At 48.2% G+C, this 19,815-nt stretch overlaps 1 protein-coding gene across 3 annotated transcripts; it reads right to left on the bottom strand.

The window, feature by feature from the left end:
- Positions 1-8,777: 8,777 nt before the first annotated feature.
- BRCC3 (BRCA1/BRCA2-containing complex subunit 3) lies at positions 8,778-18,172 on the bottom strand. Of its 3 annotated transcripts, none has more exons than XM_075720505.1 (8): positions 18,001-18,172; positions 17,510-17,629; positions 16,216-16,303; positions 15,430-15,518; positions 14,756-14,811; positions 11,675-11,806; positions 11,061-11,104; positions 8,778-10,095 (listed from the first exon to the last, which is right to left on the bottom strand). In XM_075720505.1, the coding sequence occupies exons 1-8, from the start codon at positions 18,169-18,171 to the stop codon at positions 9,944-9,946; spliced, it is 852 nt and encodes a 283-aa protein (XP_075576620.1). In that variant the 5' UTR covers position 18,172; the 3' UTR covers positions 8,778-9,943. The 3 variants fall into 3 exon arrangements, with proteins under 3 accessions (XP_075576620.1, XP_075576621.1, XP_075576619.1); XM_075720506.1 differs by having other exon boundaries at positions 18,067-18,172; XM_075720504.1 differs by having other exon boundaries at positions 14,680-14,807; positions 18,067-18,172.
- Positions 18,173-19,815: the final 1,643 nt, after the last annotated feature.

Below are 19,815 nucleotides of genomic sequence, written 5' to 3'. Positions count from 1 at the left end.
GAATGCACTGCCAGGGGAAGGTAAGGACCAGCAACAGCTTTCAGTCCTGGCACCTTTGGTGTGGGAGAAATCGCTTGATGTTTGGAATTTTGGAGCTGGGCTATGGCTGAAATTATATTGGGAGTGAGAGCGATTCATGGGACAATTAGGAGGCAAGGTAAGCATGGAGCCCCAGTGTTTGTGGGGCTGTGAAAGTGCTGCCAAAGGAAGGTGAGGACTAGCAACAGCTTTCAGTCCTGGTATCTTCCATGTGGGAGCACTTGTTATATTATCAGGCTTTGTTGTCAGCTGGTGTATCACCCCAGCCCATTTCACAGTGTAGTTAACAATTCTGTGTGTTAATTTCAGCCGTTTTTGGAGTTTTTTGAGAATTATTGCCCTGCTTTTAATTTTTGTTAGTATTCCTTTTAATCTCACCCTCTTTTGGAACTAGATAGGTTTTAAGAATTTCCAGGGCTTCTGTAGTCAGGTTTTTTATCGTTGTGAAATCTACTGTAGCAGATAGTGTGACATCATGGGGTCCTCCTTTGTGCTTGGATTGTATGCAAGTGGCTTTTGTGACGGCTGCAGAGAGGTCACTTAGAGATTTGATAGGGATTATGGAGGGTTCGTTTTGCTCCACGGCGTCTATTCCTCCAGCCCAATAAGGTACTCAGCTGGTGATAGAATAGACTGTATTTGTTGGGTCAGGTCATGAATTTAATAAAACTCTCAGACCGCAATAGCTGTTTGCTTTATCCTCGCTCAACATTATTCGGTCACTGCCACTTAGGCATATTTGCCACAAGTATTCAGTTTCAGTTTCACCTTGTTTTCTGCTATATCTCTCTTGCAAACTTGTCAGTTGTAACCGATCCCAGGGGATGTCGTGTAGTACGTCACAGATGATCACCCCGGGGTCCACAGTTCTTTCTGTTTTAACAACAGTTCTGGCTTCATATTCAGGACGATTTGTGGGGAACAAAGGATTGTCTTCTCTGGCTTGCTATCATCAGGATCACCCCAGATGTCTCCATCACAGTCTTCAGGGGATACTATTAGTTTCCTAATCTGTATGATCTCAGAGGGGCAGGGAGCCTGTATAAGCCTCATCTCAACCTTTTCTCCCAACTTTTGTCTTTCCTTCTTTTCTTCCTGTGTTTCTGCAGCTGTTCAATTTTTAAAGACAGTTACAACTCAGTTGCCTTCCTACCTTCTATTTCTTTCTCTACGTCCTGCTTCTTCCTATTTCTGTTATCCCTTTCTTGATATGCAGCTTCTAAACAGGTGCCTAGCATCTTGCAGATAACTCCTTTCCCTTTTCTATCCTTTGTGGGGCACAGAGTTACTTTTAGGTGCTGCTCTTCAATGGCTTCCCAATTATGCCAATTGTTACAAGCCCATTCTTCTGAGAACTTGGGCCTTGGATCTACTCCATGCCTCTGTAAATAATCAGTGATACAACTTGCCATCCTGCCAGCTATGCCAATTTGTTGCAGAAAGAGTGATGCAATTCACTCGTAGGAGAGAAGCAACAATATACTTTATTTACATAAACCAATGATTTACGAAGTTCAATGCTAAATGCAACAGTGGTTTAAGAAGATTCAGTGGCAAGCTACACTTGATTATTTACTACAGGGTCAGACAAAACTGTTAGGGAGATACTCCCATTGAGTCACAAGGTTCAGAGAGGACTCTCTTGCATTCTAAACTCCTTCCCTTAGAGGGGTGTAGGTGCAGCTGGATCCAAACTTAGTCCCAAACTTGGTCAACAGTTTATGTCTAAAGGATTTTATATGTGCAGTCTTTTATATCACTTAGCTAAGATTACAAAGTTTCAGTGTACTTATTCCCAATTCACTTACCGAGTGTCTGATGTGATAAGGATTCTCTCAACCTCAAGGAGTAACCTTGAGAGATGTCCCTACTCGAGGGGAGATCATGGTGTGCAGCCAGCTGCCACGCAGGATTGCTCAAAGGGCTCTTGGGCTGCTCACTATTTACAGGGGTAAGATGATGGATTCAAAGTCATATTTACATACCAGCTGCAGATGTCAGTTTCTTCCAAACTTGGCTTGAGCTGGACATTGACCAGCACTGTGGTTAGATGGACACATTGCCATAAATTAGCCCTTAGCTATTGTGTTGTTATTTGTCTCCCCCAAATCCACTTTAAGGCGGATATCACCGCCAGACACATCCATCACAACTGCCACTGGTGGTTATCACTTGAGCAGGTTTATGGGAAAAGGTCAGGTCAGGGCAGGCAGGAGGGATGGGTGGGGTAGGGAGAGCACACTGTCACACATGCATGGAGCTCATGAAGGACTCCAGGAGCAAGCAGGATGTGCCGAAGCACCAGTAGCCCATGCCCCCAGGAAGCAGTGGGAGTGGGCAGCAGAGGGGGCAGTCCTGTGAGTGTGAGAGGGTGAGCCAGGGGCTTTGGCTGAGGAGGACAAGTGGGAAGATAACAGCAATGAACTGCTGCCAGAAGAGGAAGCATTACCATCTTTTAACACCTGGGTCAACCCCTTGGACCCAGAGCTTTTTCAGGACTGCCATGCTGGCTCCTAGGAGGGGCATGGGCACAAAGGTGGCAGGAGAGGCAGCTGGTGATGTGAAGAGTGCCTCGCATTCCTGCAGCACCTCAGGACACAGTCTCCATTGGCTGGAGAGCCTCAGGGAGAGGCCAGCACAGCCATTCTAACCCCAGCAGTATGCAACAGTGAAGAAGAGGCTTCTCCCTTGTTGGGAGAGCCTTAAAGAGAGGCCGGCAGAGCCGCTCTCATCCCAGCAGTGTGCGAGGATGGAGAAGTGGCTCCTCCATTGCCTCAAGACATTCTGGAAGATGCTGGTACACCCCACCTTGCCTTAGCAGTGCTTGAGGAAGGTGATGCACGTGAAGACATCAAGTCAATGGCTTCAGCCTTGTTTGCCGGTCCAGGGGCCAAGAGACATAACAGTGCCTGAAGACATCAACTTGCCAGCTTCTCCCTTGCCTGGAGACCCTATGGGGGAGGCCATCACAGTCCCTCTTGCACCAGCAGAGCACAAGGATAGAGAAGTGGCTTTTTCTTTGTCAGGATGCCCTCAAGGGGAGGCCAGCAATGCTCCTTTCTACCCCATCAGTGCACAAGGAACAAGTGGCTTCCCCATTGCCTGGAGACTGTCCAGGAGAGGCCAGCACAGCCCTCTTGCCCTGGCAGAACATGAGGATGCAGAAGTGGCTTCTCCCATGTCTGGAGCCCCTCCATGGGAGGCCTGGCTGAGACCACGTGCCCTTCCACTGGGGAGGCCAGATGGGGCCTGTGGGGCAGCCACAGGAGCAAGTGGAGTTGTGCAAGTGACTGTGTGATCACTTGCCGCAAATGCATGCTCAAGCCGGATGAGCCAGTAAGAAGGTGAAGTGGCCCGGGAGCCAGGGGGTGACTGGGTCAATAAGGGCAGCTCTGGGTGTGAGAGCGCCTGCCTTTCTCTAGGGGCAAGAGCACAGTGGGGTACACAAAGACTTTTTCCTACAAGTGTGGGGTCTGCCGTCCTGCAAGTGCCAGAAGGTGAGCCAAGGACCTTGACCAAGGAGAATGAGTATGAAGACAACAGTGACAAAGAGCTGGTTTATGTATGTCCAGTTAGTGCAGCAGGTTTGTGCACATCCACTTGGTGCAGCAGGATTTGCATACTCAGGCTCTGAAGCAGGTTTATGCTGCGGATTTGTGCATGTCCAGTTAGCAGAGGAGGCATTTGCAGAGGATGGTGCCTATTCAGATTGTGCATCCAGTGCCTGCAAATTCACTTTCTACAGCAGGTTTGTGCAGGAGGCCTGTGCCTTTTCCGTTTGTGCCTAGCCAGTAAGTGCAGCAGTTTTTGCAGTAGGTTTCTGCGTACTCTTCCGCTACAGCAATTTTGTGCATATCCTGGTTGTGCAGCAGGTTCCTTCAGCAAATTTGTGCATATTCAGTTTGTGCAGTAGGTTTGTTCAGATTCAGTCTGTACAGCTGGTTTCTGCAGAGGGTAGTGTGCATAGTCAGTTTCTGCAGCAGGTTTATGCATCCAGAGTTTGTGTAGCAGGTCTGTCTTTATTCAGTTTGTGCAGAGGGTTTCTGCATGCCTGATGCCTCAAGTGACATAATGTTGAGGTCAGCTAGTAGAGAATGAAATATAAAGCAGAAACTTATCACTCACAAAGAAATACTTGGGCAGCAGAACATGGAATTTGATGCAAACTAAAAGCATATATGAACTTTAAATGAACTACACTCATTTGCATGGAAAAAACACACGTCTGCCAAAATATTCCCACCTCCGCCTGAAGATCCTTACCCACTGGGCAGTGAAATTATGGAACATTGTGTCTTTAAATCAAGGCAAAGGGACAAAGAACCAATGATGTTACAATATGCTAATATAAAGGAGTGATATATGGCAACATAAGTATAAATATCTTAAAATATAACTGCAAGGGTGTGCTAGCTTTGTGGAGTTACCACCTAGCACCCATCTCTGCAGAAATGAAATAAAATCGGTATTGTGACTCAGTGTGTGAATTAGATTATTGTGCAACGAGTAATGAACTCCCTTTGTGAGACAACATACCCGGTTAGCGTATCAGGTTTGTGCAGCAGGTTTCTGCATCTGCTGTTTTGCAGTAGGTTTGTGCACAGTTAATGTGTGCAGCAGACTTCTGCAGATTCAGTTTGTGTAACAGGTTTTATGCAGCAGGTTTCAGCATATTCAGTTTGTGCAGGTGTTTGCTTTCTTTCAGCGGGTTGCTGTGTATTCTATTGTTGCAGGCAGTTTGTGCCTTTTCAGTTTGTGAAGCAGATGTCTGAAGCTGGTTTTGCATACTGTGTTTGTGCAGCAGGTTTCTGCAGAATGTTTCCGCTTATTCAGTTAGTGCAACTATTTGCCCATACTCTGTTTTCACAGCAGCTTTGTGCGTATCCAGTTAGTGCAGCAGGTTTTTGTGTATTCAGGTTTGTGCAGCAGGTTTATGCATGGCCAGTTAGTCCAGCAGGTATTTCCACCAGGTTTTTCCAGCAGGTTTGTACCTATTCCAGTTAGTGCAGAAGGTTTGTGCATATTCAGTTTCTGCAGCAGGTTGTGCAGGAGGCTTGAGCATATGCACTTGCTGCAGCAGGTTTGTGCGTATTCAGGCTGTGAAGCAGGTTTGTGTATGTCCAGGAGGACATTTGCAGGGGGATGATGCTGTTGCCTGAAATAAGACTCTCAAAACCAATACAGTTTAGAGAGGAGATATTGCTTTATTCGGCACCGGGTGCAAGGTGGAATATTTCCACAAATCAAGCACACCAATGAGTAACTTCTGCGGCATCTATACACACGGTTACATGGGATACACCTAGCTAATACATATTCATTACTCAGTTACTATTTTTATCGCCAAATCTTTATTGCTGAGTCAGCATTTCCTTCTGCGCATGTCCGGGGCTCTCTGGTGGTCTTCGGTGGTCATGGGCACCTTCCTCTAATTGTCTCTTAAGGTATGAAGTCTTTTCAGGACACCAATTTTGCTGACTTGATATTTGCCAAGTTCTTAATGAGGCTTTGTTTCATTTAAATACTTATTTGAAGTTTGGGAAGGCCTTGAAGTGATTAGTTACTAACTTAAAGATTACCTTGTCTCTCTGACAAATACCAGCCTACTTCCCTAATAACTTTCTATATATGTATACACGTCACATATACTATAAAAGTTCACATAACAGTCAAGTAACATATGAGTTTCATTGTAAAATTTGTCTCTTGTAGGCTCCAATGCCTATTCAGATTGTGTATCCGGATTCTGCAAATTCACTTTCTGCAGCAGGTTTTGCTAATTTGTTTTACTTGCATGTTACTGCTGCAGGTTTCTGCATATCACCCAGGCCCTGCGGCAGTGTGGTTGTAGGTGTATGGGCAGGTATGTAGAAAGCATGTCACCTCCAATGGTCTGGGACTTCACTCCTGAACAAGTGCGGGATCCTGATGAAGTGAGAGAATGTTTGAAAAAAAGATGCCCTGCCTATTCCAGAGACACACAACTTACTGCACTGTGCTGGGACCTGGCTGGCACCTACCGAACACTGTTCAGTACTATTCAGCACCCTCAAGGAGAAGAGAGTGTCTCTTGATCTGAAGACAAACCAACAGACACTGTGGCTAAACCAGAGACTCAGCCTTCAACTGTGTCAGTTGCCCCTGTAATTAAGAAGAAACAACGGAAGCAGAAGTCAACTCATTTAGTGAGGGATGAAGAAGCTGCTCCTAAGAGGGAGCAGAAGAGAACATCAGAAGAGGCTGCCTGTTCTGCAGCAGAGCAGTGACAGGAACAGGAGCAACCTGGATGACAACCAGGTATCCAAAGACCCAGATGAAATCCAGTGCACACGGCCCACATGGCAAAAGTTTGTACAAAGTGCACCAACTTCATACACCCTGGCAAGAATGAGCTGGACAGACACAGAGGCACCAACTGTGGATGGACTGGCCAGACAACTCCAAGAATTCGAAGAGAATCTTACTTCCTCCCTACAGACCTGTGTCTCAGCTGTGGAAAAGCTGTCCCAACAATTGTCCCAGCAATTAAAGGATAGGTCTTCCTCACCCATACCAACCAATGTCTCAGCCTTTTTCTGCTCAAGGGAGAGGGTACTGGTGGCACACATCACATGCCACCCCTGCATGACCAGGGGAAGGACATGAGGAAGGGGGATGGTGAGCCTACCTGGAGACTAGAAGCTTGGGTACAGGAACTACAAGAGAAAAACACCAGCCAAAAGGCATCCGTCCAGGAAAATTGCTGCTCCAGTGCCTGTTGGGCAGAGTAGAAGGGCTGGTCTTACTTTTGACTCTGATGAAGGGATTTCTGATTTGGAGTTAGAAAAATAAAGTAATGAATACTCTGACCAGGAATAGAGGGGCCCTGCCTTTGGCCAGGAAGAGGAAAGGGACAACCAGGTTTACTGGACTGTGTAGGTTCGATGGCCTGGCACATCAGCCCCAGGGCAGTATAAAGCTCTAGTGGACACCAGTGCACGGAGTACTCTAATACCATCAGATTAGAAAGGGGCAGAAACCATCTGTAGTTCTAGAGTGACAGAAGGATCCCAACAGCTGTCTGTGTTGGAGGCTGAGGTAAACCTAACTGGGAATGAGTGGCAAAAGCATCCTATTGTGACTGGTCTGGAGGCTCAATGTATCTTTGGCATAGGATATCTCAGAGGAGGGTACTTCAAGGACCCAAAAGGGTACTGTTGGACTTTTGGTATAGCTGCCTTGAGTATGGAGAAGAGTAAGCAGCTGTCTAGCTTGCCTGGTCTCCCAGGGGATCCGGCTGTGGTGGGGTTGCTGCAGGTTAAAGAAGAGCAGGTGCCAATTACTACCATGACAGTGTACTGGCGACATCACACCAGTTGAGACTCCCTGGTTGCCATCCATAAGCTCGTTAGGCGATTGGAGAGTCAAGGAGTGATCAATAAGACTCATTCACCCTTTAATAGTCTCACATGGCCAGTGCAAAAATCTAACAGAGCGTGGAGGCTAACATTGGACTATTGTGGCTTGAATGAAGCCATGCCACCACTGAGTGCTGCCGTATTGGACATGCTAGAACTCCAATGTGAACTGGAGTCAAAGGCAGCCAAAAGGTATGCAACAGCTGATACTACAGCGTGTGTTGTTCTGGACTTGGGGCCTGAAGTGGCTCTGCTGGGTTGTGTTGCCTCCTTGAAAGCCAGGACAGTCCTGTCAGAAAAGCCCTGTTTGCACCTGACCCATTGCCTTCTGGTATGCAGCAGACTGTGGTGCTCATGAGGGTTGTGGCCGGAAGGGGCAAGCCATGGAGTACACTGTGTGTTCTTGACAAGAACTTAATGCTACCCCCCCACCCTGCTTTTTCTTTAGAAGAATGGTTTGCTCTATTAGAGTCTTGCGGGTCCCTGTCCTTTGGATTGAAACTGATTTTAAATTCTTTTAGAAAACTTTTTACTGCAGTATTGCTCTCCTTTTCAAGCCAATTCCAACTGTAAAAACCTTTTGCAGCCTTTTGTGTTCAGGTTTTTTTGGTGGGGGAAGGGTATTTTGGTTTTAAGTTCAACTCTTCCTCAGGGATGTGAGACAGGTGTATTTTTTACATCAGAACTTCCCTACTGGGCTTTTGTTGAGCAATTTCTGTTTGGCCAAGCCCTGGGAAGAGGGTTTGATCACTTTTTCTTCCTGTGAAGAAAAGCCCTGCTTCCCTGAAGGAAAGCTCTGGGTTTCCTAATGGGATGTGGCTCCTTCTCCCCTGTTGTTCAGGGTGTCAAGCTGTGGCTTGTCTTGCTCTGCAGAACAGGGATCTGCCTGATCACTGCTGAAGACAGATGAGATTGGCAGCCAAACACAGCACAGGTAGTCTCCAGTCAGGGAACATTTATTGAGCAGGGTATGGGTGGTGAGGGGGTTAGGGTGCCCTGTGAGGCAGGAGGCCAGGGACTGCCCTGCACTAATCAGTCATCTCAGCACAAAGAGGTCACAGGTGCAATAAACTTTATCTGCCAGACTGAACACCAGAAGGGCATGCACACATTTCAGGGCACACACATGCTGCAGCCATCTGATGCAGTCCCAGAACCCTAGTACCAGCCCAGCTCTGCTGGCTGGAGATGCAGGCTGTGGATCAGCACAGAGTAATTAATAACTCGTTCTTTTGTCATTGGGATTATGATCCAAATATCACCATTCTAGTCATGCTTTGACTGTGCTCCAAGCAGAGCTCAGCCCTTCTTACAGGCTGCATCCAAGGACAAATGCAGGATTTCAGCTTTGTCCTGGAGCTCAGACCACATATGGCAGCATGGGGCCAGGAGCCCAGCAAGTGTTAACTAGCTTCTTTCTACGGTGGACTGTCTGTAACCTCAAGTGGGAATGGCCCCTGGCCTCCCTAGGGAGGGGTAGCAATCCAGGGATCCTGGTTGGGATCTTGAAAGCAGCAAAACAAAGCAAATAACAGAATTGCAGGCCTGGACTGCAGGAGAGCTCATTTTGGCTTTATCTGGGATGTGCTTGGCAGGACACCCTGGGAGATTGCACTGGAGGGCCGTGAGGTCCAGGGCTGCTGGGTATTCTCCAAGGAGCTCTCGTCAAGCCTGGAGGCAGCATGACAAGCTTGTGTATCTGTCAGTTGTCAGCATCTTAGCCTTTTTCCCTCTGGAAAGGAACCACACTCCTCCCACCGAGCCAGCAGAAACAGCCCATTTAGCAGAGAACCTCAGTGCTGGGCATGCAACAGCACTACATGAAGTAAGAGAATACAGACCATCTCCAAAAAATGCAGGCACTGGCGCTTTGTAGCATCCATTTCATTTCTACTCCAAACAACTCTGGCTTTGGAATTCTTTATTTGGTTTGAAGTATACTGAACACATATCCTATGTCAAAGTTCTTCCAGGTCTCTTCCCAAGCTTCCCTCCGACCTATTACCTGTCTAGATGGATAGCCAGTAATCCAGAACATTACTGGATATAAGATCATGGTCAACTGAAGCTACTAAAAGAAGGAAGAAGTTGGCAGCATCAGATATGACTGCAGGGACACACTTCTCCCCTCTAACTCTCCTGTTCTAGGCTCCTGGAATACATGTAAAGCAACAAGACTTCTGTCAAAATATAGGGGAGGGAGAAACAATGTTCCCTAGGTGTGTGCCATCCAGAACTGAAGTCTCTTCAGGTGCTGTGCAACCCCACCACTGAGCTAGAATTGCACTGCATCATGCAGCACCTGGAGAGATACCACTCACTGCTTTCCATCAAGCTGGGGCAGATAAAGCCCTTATCCTGTAGATGTGCTCTTTGCTGCATGGGGCAAGAGAAGAGGCACAGCTAGTATCTTCACTGTAAGGCAATGCAGGGCCACCCTTCAGCCAGGAGTAGGTCTTGCAGAGTTTTTTTCATGTCTCTTTTCTGAAGGGTCTGCATTTCCTCCTTCACTCTAAAGCAGCTAGTTCTTCCAGGAGCTGCTCTTTCTCCTGCTGCAGCTCCTGCACCCGCTGTTTGTTCTGCTCTAGTCTGTCCTCCAGCCACTGAAGGAGCGGCCCACTGATGGCAGACATCTGGCTGCAGAGGTTCTTTGTGAACACTGGGAAGAGCAAGAACATATCATACCAGTGCAAACACACAAAAGACTCATTGTGCTACAAAAACCCCAAAGCCAAGAGCATTAGAGACAGCCAAGGAAAACCCTCCAACATCCTGGCCAAGGCAACCAGACATCCCCACAGGAAAATCAGAATCAGCAGCTTGCTAAATAGGGAAACAAGCTATTTCAATCTCTCCTTTAGACACCCAGAGGAGGGATGACAGACCTACAACAGAAATCTGCATGTAAGTCATCATTGATGCTAATTAATTTATAAATTCAGAAGCAAAGAATGCCTCACTTATTGAACAGGTGAGAATGGACAATGGGATATTTATCTTAGAACAGAAGTAGGATTAGGATTCACCCTATCTCACTGGCAAAAGCAAAGATGTCATATTCATGTAACATACAGGAAGCACCAGGAGATGCAAGTATGCATATAGATCAGCCAGACACTACTTTTAAGACTCACCAAACCCAAGATCCCCTTTCTGTTCTAACAGGAAAAACAAAAAAACCCAAACCCCAAAACCAACACAAAAAACTCCAAACAAACCCGAAGTCTGTTGTAATTTTAACTAATTGTACAAAGGTCAAAAGATACAACAGCATTCATAAACCCCAGAATTATGTCATTTTACAGCCCTTGATGTTTTCCTTTAAAGTATTTAGTTACAATTCTGTTCCTCCACTAGATTTTATGTAACAAGTTAATGGTCTCAGGGAATTCCCTGGGTTACACAGTGTTTGTGACTGGAAATGAACTGCATGGCAAAGAAAAAGACAAACATTTGTGCTTTTATAGTTATTTACAAGTGCCTTTTATTGCAAAGGGAGGACTGTTACCCAGCTGTGATCTACTGTCCCCCAAAGTTAGAACCAAACCAACCCCTGCTCAAAGCTACTGCTTTGACTCTGGAAGCAGCATCCTGGATTCTTGCATGCAAAAAAGGAATCCTTACCTGAGCCATTATGAATCTTGGTTACGGAGTCTAGATGGGTGAGGCTACGAGAATGAACAGAATGCAGATTAGTGACGAGACAGAAGTGAACTGCATATTAGGCAAACCCAGGCTATAGAACCAGCTACCTACAAGCCACTGATACTGGAGGTACATGTAAACCTCGTCACTTGTTGGAGCCCTGTACATTCACAAGGATAACAAAGAGCTTACAGCACAGAAACATCAGTGTTGAGCACCAGAGGCAGGAAAAAAAAAATCTGATATTTAATATAATTTTTCAGACTACCTCTCTGCACTCTTACCCTGGTTAAACACTAATTACTGTCACACACAGACACATCACTGAAGTGCCACCATTAGTTTCACACATGCTCTAGCTCTTTTTGTTGCAGCAAAGGAGCAGTTATGCTTAGGCTCTTGTGTGCAAGGCTGAGAGAACTTGAACTCCTTAATGGGAAGGTATTCAATCAGTTCTCCTACAAAGGCATATGAGATGCTAATACTTCTTATTTTCTATACCGCTGCTAAGGTTATGGTACTTTAAGTACAGCAACAGTAGAACATGTTAGCAAAGACAGTCTTGGAGAGGGGTGCAGCCCCAGTGTTGTTACCTGTGAATTCTCCTGTAGGCATCTTGCTCTTCTTGGCAAAGGATCTTGGGCAGCTCTACAGCTGATTCCAGACACACTTTTCCAATGGTTTCATGGGGGACAACATGAATAGGAATTTCAATCCTTTCATATCTAAAATTGTAAAGATACAATTAACTTCAAAGCAGCAGAGGGAAAAAAAAAAAAAGGACTTCTACAAACCAGCAACAGTCTGTCCAACAGGTGGCATTGCTGCAGGTTTACTTTTGGGAACACATGCCTGAGTTGATAGGCAAATGGAAGGCTTTTATAGCCCCACACTTGTCTTACATTTTAACGATAAAATGCTAAAGCAACTAGATGGCTGTGAGAGACCGAAAGAGTTAATGTCTCAAACATTGTGGCAGGTCAAGTTAAGGTCTCCATAGGGATAAATTAGGGTCTGCATAGCACCACTGAGCCACAGGTGAGAAGCAGATTAGCAGGGAGCCAGGAGGCATGCGGATGTGCAGTTCTGCCTTCTGATGGCTGAAGGCCATGCGCAGTTCATTTGAGGAAGGGAAGGGGCTCATGACTCTCGTTACCACCCCCTCACAATGGCGCCTGCACAGAATCACAGAATCGTTTAGGTTGGAAAAGATCTTTAAGATCATCCAGTCCAACCATTAACCTACACTAGCAAGTCCACTCTAAACCAATCAAGGGTAGACTAGACTAAACCATGTCCCGAAGTGCCACATCTACCCATTTTTTGAACACTTCCAGGGATGGCGATTCCACCACCTCTCTGGGCACCCTGTTCCAATGCCTGACTACCCTTTCTGTGAAGAAATTTCTCCTAATTTCCAGCCTAAACCTCCCCTGGCACAGCTTGAGCCCATTTCCTCTTGTCCTATCGCTAACTACATGGGAGAAGAGACCAACACCCACCTCACTACAACCTCCTTTCAGGTAGTTGTAGAGAGCGATAAGGTCTCCCCTCAGCCTCCTCTTCTCTAGGCTGAACAACCCCAGTTTCCTCAGCCACTCCTCATAAGACCTGTGCTCTAGACCCTTCACCAGCTTCGCTGCCCTTCTCTGAACATGCTCCAGCACCTCAATATCTTTCTTGTATTGAGGGGCCCAAAACTGGACACAATATTCCAGGTGCGGCCTCACCAGCGCCAGGATACAAGCCAGGATGCTGTTGGCCTTCTTGGCCACCTGGGCACACTGCTGGCTCATGTTCAGCCGGCTGTCTACCAACACCCCCAGGTCCTTTTCGGCCAGGCAGCTTTCCAGCCACTCTTCCCCAAGCCTGTAGCCTTGCATGGGGTTGTTGTGACTGAAGTGCAGGACCCGGCACTTGGCCTTGTTAAACCTCATACAGTTGGCCTCAGCCCATCAATCCAGCCTGTCCAGGTCCCTCTGCAGGGCCATCCTACCCTCGAGCAGATCGACACTCCCACCCAGTTTGGTGTCATCTGCAAACTTACTGAGGGTGCACTCAATCCCCTCATCCAGATCATCGATAAAGATATTAAACAAGACTGGCCCCAAAACAGAGCCCTGGGGAACACCACTGGTGACCGGCCGCCAGCTGGACTTAACTCTATTTACTACTCTCTGGGCTCAGCCACCCAACCAGTTTTTTAGCCAGCGAAGACTACGCCCATCCAAGCCATGAGCTGCAGCTTCCCAAGGAGAATATTATGGGAGACGGTGTCAAAAGCTTTGCTAAAGTCCAGGTAAATGACATCCACAGCCTTTCCATCCTCTACCAGGCAGGTCACCAGGTCATAAAAGGAGATCAGGTTGGTCAAGCAAGACCTGCCTTTCATGAACCCATGCTGGCTAGGCCTGATCCCCTGGTTGACCTGCACTTGCCTGTTGAGTTCACTCAATATAAACCTCGCCATAATCTTTCCTGGCACCGAGGTCAGGCTGACAGGCCTGTAGTTCCCTGGGTCCTCCTTCCAGCCCTTCTTGTAGATGGGCGTCACATGACGTCCAGTCATCAGGGACCTCCCCTGTTAACCAGGACTGCTGATAGATGATGGAAAGTGCCTTGGAAAGCTCCTCTGCCAGCTCCCTCAGTACTCTCAGGTGGATCCCATCTGGCCCCATAGACTTGTGAGCATCCAGGTGGCATAGCAGGTCATTAACTGCTTCCTCCTGGACTATGAAGGCTCCATTCTGGTCCCCATCCCTATCCTCTAGCTCAGGAGCCTGAGTACCCTGGGGATGACCGGTCTGGCTGTTAAAGAAGATGAAGAACATTCTGGAACAAGCCTCAAGGCAGGCAAGAACAGAGGCAGGGACTAGCCTATAAAAGACACAACTCCGAGGAGCCACGTGTGCACCCGCACCACCGGAGAACTCCATGCTGCTGCTCTGGACCTGCCTCCCCTGCAGGAAGCCCTGCACTCCAAGAGCAGCATGCCCACCACCGGAGGACTGCCACGTTTACCACTGACATTGCGGGATCCAAGGGTGGCAATCTCTCTCTCCCCTCTTTTTTCCTTTTCCTTTCCTCTTACAAGTATTTGAATTAGAACCCACGTTGCCTGTCATTGCGCTTTCATGGTTCGGGTTGCCTACCTTTATGCTTTCCAAGTTCAGGTTAGTGTTTACCATCAATAAAGTGTTTAATCGATTGGTGTCATTTCACCTTAATTTAGCCCAAGAACCTCCACGATGCTCTCTGGGCAGCCCAGTTTGGGTCCTGACAATGGCCAGTACTGACAATATGATGCACAGCACGTGTGCAGTTGGTGGGGACTCTAGACCATGCAAGCTTGAAGCCTTGACCTCTAGAGTTGAAAGCAAAAGGGTGGGCTTTCTACACAACAGATTACAACACAAATTCATACCCAGACTACAGTGTCCTACACCAAATCTTAAGCTACTACATTATCTAGGCTAAATTAATCAGTCTCAATCTTTAGATTCTCTTTAAGCAGCCTGCATTAGCAGAAGTAAGGAGACCTCGTTCAGGCATCTCTATACAATATTTGCTCCTCATGATGAGCCTAGAAGCCACTTACTTGAGACAACCCAGAAAGGAGAGACAAGATGAAATACAACCTGACGCTGGACATAGTATTCTTCTGCTGTACTCACTCTGAGCTCTTCTGGGCCTGAACGGACTGGAAACAGGTGTAGAGAATCCTGCCTGTCTAAGAGAAACAGCAGAAAGTCAGATTCCAAGAGCAAAAAAAAAAAACCCCAAACCCCCAGACATTCCTTTAGGAAGCAGAATATGCTTTCAAATAACATTTTAACAGGTTGCAAAGGTGCACACTTTTCAATTTGATTGGTATGCTGGAACTGTTTACAAGCAGATACTGACAGACCCATTAACTATGAAAAAAATCTTAAGCAATAGCTACCTGGAAAACCTAGACAAGACACACCACCATCAGCTTATCTCACACTATAGCACCATCTCCTGAAGAGGCGAGAGGCACAGAGGTGCAACAAGCTTTATCTGCCGAACTGAACACCTGAAGGGCATGCACACGCATGCTGCAGCCATCTGATGCAGTCCCAGAACCCTAGTACCAGCCCAGCTCTGCTGGCTGGAGACCCAGGCTGTGGATCAGCACAGAGTAAATAATAACTCGTTCTTTTGTCATTGGGATTATGATCCAAACATCACCACTCTAGCTGTGCTTTGTGCTCCAAGCAGAGCTCAGCCCTTCTTGCAGGCTGCATCCAAGGATTTCAGCTTTGTCCTGGAGTTAATGTTTCTCATGAGTACTTGGAGGGTTTATTGCCATTTTTAAGTTGCCTACCTTTGTGTTTTTGTCCTCAATGAAGCAGGAAAAGATAAGCCCTACAAAACCTTGGTCCATCATCTGATACATAGCTTGTGTGCGGACATCTGTAGACAAAGAAGTAAGAGAGTAAGAACTGCACTGGTCACCTGAAGGAGTGGAAAAAGATTTGCCACCTTTTGAAGGCTGACCTGGAATTTGGTAACAAATGTCACAAGCTTTATTTTGAAGTACTTACTCTAGGTGACTAAGTTAAAAAAACAAAAAAAAAGATCCTATTTAAAATTTAATTAAATAGCAAATCTTAAAAATGCAAGATGAGTTAACAAAACAAGAAATGATCCTAAGATCCTAAGGCACCATCAGCCTGGTGCCACAGATCACTATATAGCCATCATGTCCAACACATATAAGATACACACTTCTTTCAAAAAATTTTTTGGTTTTGCATTAACACTCACAGATGTCAAAAATCATCACAGCAGGCCTATGATTCCCACAGCTTTTTTTGCTATTCCCCACACCCTAGATCTAGTTTTCCTGCCTGAAAGAACAGCAGTACTAGTAGTAGCTGATCTGTGACTAGAGTCACATGCAGTTGGAGCACCTGGCACACAGCCAGGAATGGGGCTATATTGGCAGAGGTTCCTGAAGCCCATCCAGGCAATCTTGTCTTACCAGAGGACATTTGAGAAACCAAACTTTGATAGTTGGGATGTGCAGCTCTGAAAATCCAGTAGATTGAGTAACATGATTAGCCAGCTGTGAGTTTTCATACAGAACCTAGACCAAAACTGCTCTTACCAACATGTGATGGCCAGACAGTAATATGAGGATGAGAGTGATACCAGCCCACAACTCTCATGGGACGTCCTGTCATTTCAGCCAACCTGTGTGTGAGTCAAGGTGCTTTTGAAACCAACAGAGCAAATAGAAGAAGTTTTTTGTGCAAGGAAAACCAGCAGAGTTTTAAAAGAGTTTCTCATCAGTCAGCAGAATTCCAGATGCCTTCAAAGGGGTGACAAGACACGCGTCAGGAAGCTGATGGAAGCCTCTTCCCCAGCACTGGCTGGATGCCACTGCTGCAGAAGCAAATTGGATTTTGTTTGCATGTGGCAGTAAAGCAACATGGCAGCAAGCTGTCTGTCCTGGTTTTGGCTGGGACAGAGTTAATTTTCTTCCTAGTAGCAGGCATAGTGCTGTGTTTTGGATTTAGTAGGAGAAGAATGCTGATAACACACTGATGTTTTAGTTGTTGCTAAGTAGTGCTTATGCTAGTCAAGGACTTTTCAGCTTCCCATGCTCTGCCAGGGGCACAAGAAACTGGGAGGGGGCACAGCCAGGATAGTTGATCCAAACTGACCAAAGGGCTATTCCATACCATATGACATCATGCTCAGTATATAAACTGGGGGGGTTGGCCGGGGAGCAGCGATCACTGCTCGGGAACTGTCTGGGTATCAGTTGGCAGGTGGTGAGCAATTGCATTGTGCATCACTTGCTTTGTATATTATTATTATCATTATTATATTGTTATTATTATCATTACTATTTTACTTTATTTCAATTATTAAACTGTTCTTATCTCAATCCAGGAGTGTTTCTCACTCTTACTCCTCCAATTCTCTCCCCCATCCCATCGGGGTAGGGGGAGTGAGCAAGCGGCTGCGTGGTGCTTAGTTGCTGGCTGGGGCTAAACCACGACACTGTCCAAAACAGCATCCTTGAGTGTATGTAGGGAAAAGGCTCCCCAGTGCACCACACTTGGAAACAGAGACTTGTCAACCTTTCATCTTGACTAAGCCTCCCTGCTGAATGGCTACCCTCCCCCAAAAATATACTTAAGCTTTACTTGTGACCAAATACAAAGAAATTATAAAAAAACAATTATAACACAATTCCACTGCAAACGCTGGAACCAACAAAGACCCCACAGAATGGCAAATACCAGCACAGCCCTCCAAACCAAACAGTTGTAGAAGGGAAGCAGCAGACCACTTCAAGCCAACTGGAAAAAGACTAAAACACAGCACATAAAAAGAGGTCTGAGGTAAACCACTTTGCTAGCAAGTTTGCTGCTGTCTCTACTAAAGGATATCTCTGCTTCAGTAGAAGCAGCTGAAAGCTGCTCGGGTGAAATTTCCACACGGTCTTTTCTCTTATCAGAACGGCGCAGGATGATCACAGAATGGATATGAACAATTCGGCTGGTGTCAACCTAATGACACAGAAGGAAAAATCAATCATTACTCTGCTAAAGAAATAACCACTCTCAAGGAAACGGCCAGCTCCTGTATCTTCAATAGGAAAAAGGTACGCATCAGAGTACAGTCAGGCGTGCGCATGGGAAGCTTTCCTGACTCGAAGCTTTGACTTTCACAGCAGCTGGAACTACGAGTCGGCGCTAGCCAGGAACAGAGAGGGGAGGTGGGAGGCACAGCGGCACGGCTCTGCCGGGGAACCGCCCGCACACAGGCCTGTACAACGCCACCTGGCACGGTGACCGAGCCCTGCTTGGAAGGTAAGAGCCCGCAGAGCGCTATCCCACGGCCGCACCGACACAGCCCGTGAGCCCCGCCCGGGCAGCGCCTCCTCCCGCGGTGTCCCCACGCGCCGCCTGTCTCTCCCCGGGGTAGCCCCGCCCGGCCCCTGTACCTCGCCGATGCAGAGCCCCATGACCTCCTCCTTCTCGGTGCTCAGCGCGTGGTTGAGGCACACCAGGAAGGCGTCGGCCTCCAAATGCACGGCCTGCACCGCCATCTTGTCGCCACCCGCCCGTCTTCCCCCACCACCCCGGAAGTAGGCGGGGACAAGCCCCACTTCCCCCGCCCGCCCTCGGCAGCAGGGCCAATCCCAGCAGGGCTCGCTGGCCATTCCAACCAATCGTCGCGGCCAAGGTGCAGTCTGGCTTCCGGAGAGGCAGGGGTGCTGCGTGCCGGAAGTGTCGTGTCGCCCACGCGAACGGCGGCCCCGAGGTTCCGCGCTGCAGCCGCTGCCCTGGGCGGGGCGGGCGACGGAGCGGAGCGGGACAAGACGGGACGGGACGGGACGGGGCGGTGCGGCCCGACCCGGTTCGGGGCGGGGCTCCACTGCGCGCCGGCCATTGGGGCCTGCGAGCAGCCGGGGGGAGGCTGCGGGGTCAGAGGGGAGGGCAGGGGAAGGCTTTGCTTGGTGCACACGGCGCTGGCTGTCACCTGGCGCGGGGCTGCAGGTAGGTCACGGGCGGGCGGCCCGAGGGGCCCGGCCCGGCGCCTCCCGCTCTGCCTGGCGCCGTCTCGTGCTGAGGGGCGGCCGCCGAGAGCTGCAGGCCCGGCCCGGGTGGGAGGCGGTTGCTATGGAGACGTGCTGCGCCCTCTTCCTGCCGCGGCGGCCGGGCTTCCTCGGCCCTTCCCGCCTCCTCCCTGCCACGACCGGCCCTCCCGCCGTCCACACCGGTCCCACACCCTCTCCCCATCCGGCCCTTCCTGCTCCTCTTGTCCGCATCGCCCCCCACACCTCCTTCTCGGTCGCCTCTTCACCAGGCCTGGCTCCGGCACCCCTTTCCTCGTCCTCCCCTTCCTTCTCCGGGGGTCCCCCCACACTATGTCCATCTCTTTTTGTCTTCCTGTTTCTTTAGATCCTACCAAAGCTAGACCTTCCCTCCCCAAACTGCTGGACAGCTCCGGCTGGTCGGTGAGCATCTGCTACCCCTCAGTAGGTTGGGCAGAGCGGAGAGTTGGAGTCCCGGAGGTGCTTGCTTGGGGCGAGTGCTCCAGGCACAGTAGAGTCCAAAACCCCAAGAAGAAGCTTTAGAGTGAGTCAACATGCTCTTACATCAGCAGACAGCTCATCTGATCCCTGACTTGTTGCAAGACACAGGCTGGGTTTTTCAGGAAAGCTCAGCTCTCTGAGCTGAAAGCTAAAGATCCCCAAAGCCTGCATGCATAGAGGTGTGCAGGCAGCTGCACAGTCTCCACCAGAAGGCCAAACTTGCCAGCCTTGATCCAGAAGCTGTGTAGCCATGTTAGCACAACACTGCCCAATTCACTGAGCCTCAGCATCACTTTTTTTTCCTTGGCGCCTAAATGGCAGCTGAACTCTTCTAACAATCTGACCCAGTCCCCTTTTAAAATAGAAGGTAATAAAGGGTGGAGTTTGTTCAGCATGCTGAGCTCCAGCTCTGGGGATGGTCCAAGCAGTAGCTGGAGGAATTTCTTTCACTGTTTTTGTAAAACATTTTAATGTACCCAATTCAAAAGCAATAAATTGTCTTCACCACAAGATGCAGTCCTCCTCCTGGCCATTTTCACATTTATTCATGTATTGTATGGCTCAGAAATCCACCCAGGTCCCAGAACAGTATTGAACTTCTAAGGTCTGATGCTGAGATGGACAGAATACGTGCAAGTCTTGTTCCTGTACATG

Source organism: Pelecanus crispus, chromosome 13 (genome assembly GCF_030463565.1).
Source record: "Pelecanus crispus isolate bPelCri1 chromosome 13, bPelCri1.pri, whole genome shotgun sequence".
Taxonomy (NCBI): domain Eukaryota; kingdom Metazoa; phylum Chordata; class Aves; order Pelecaniformes; family Pelecanidae; genus Pelecanus; species Pelecanus crispus.
This window is presented reverse-complemented; position numbering and strand designations above follow the sequence as displayed.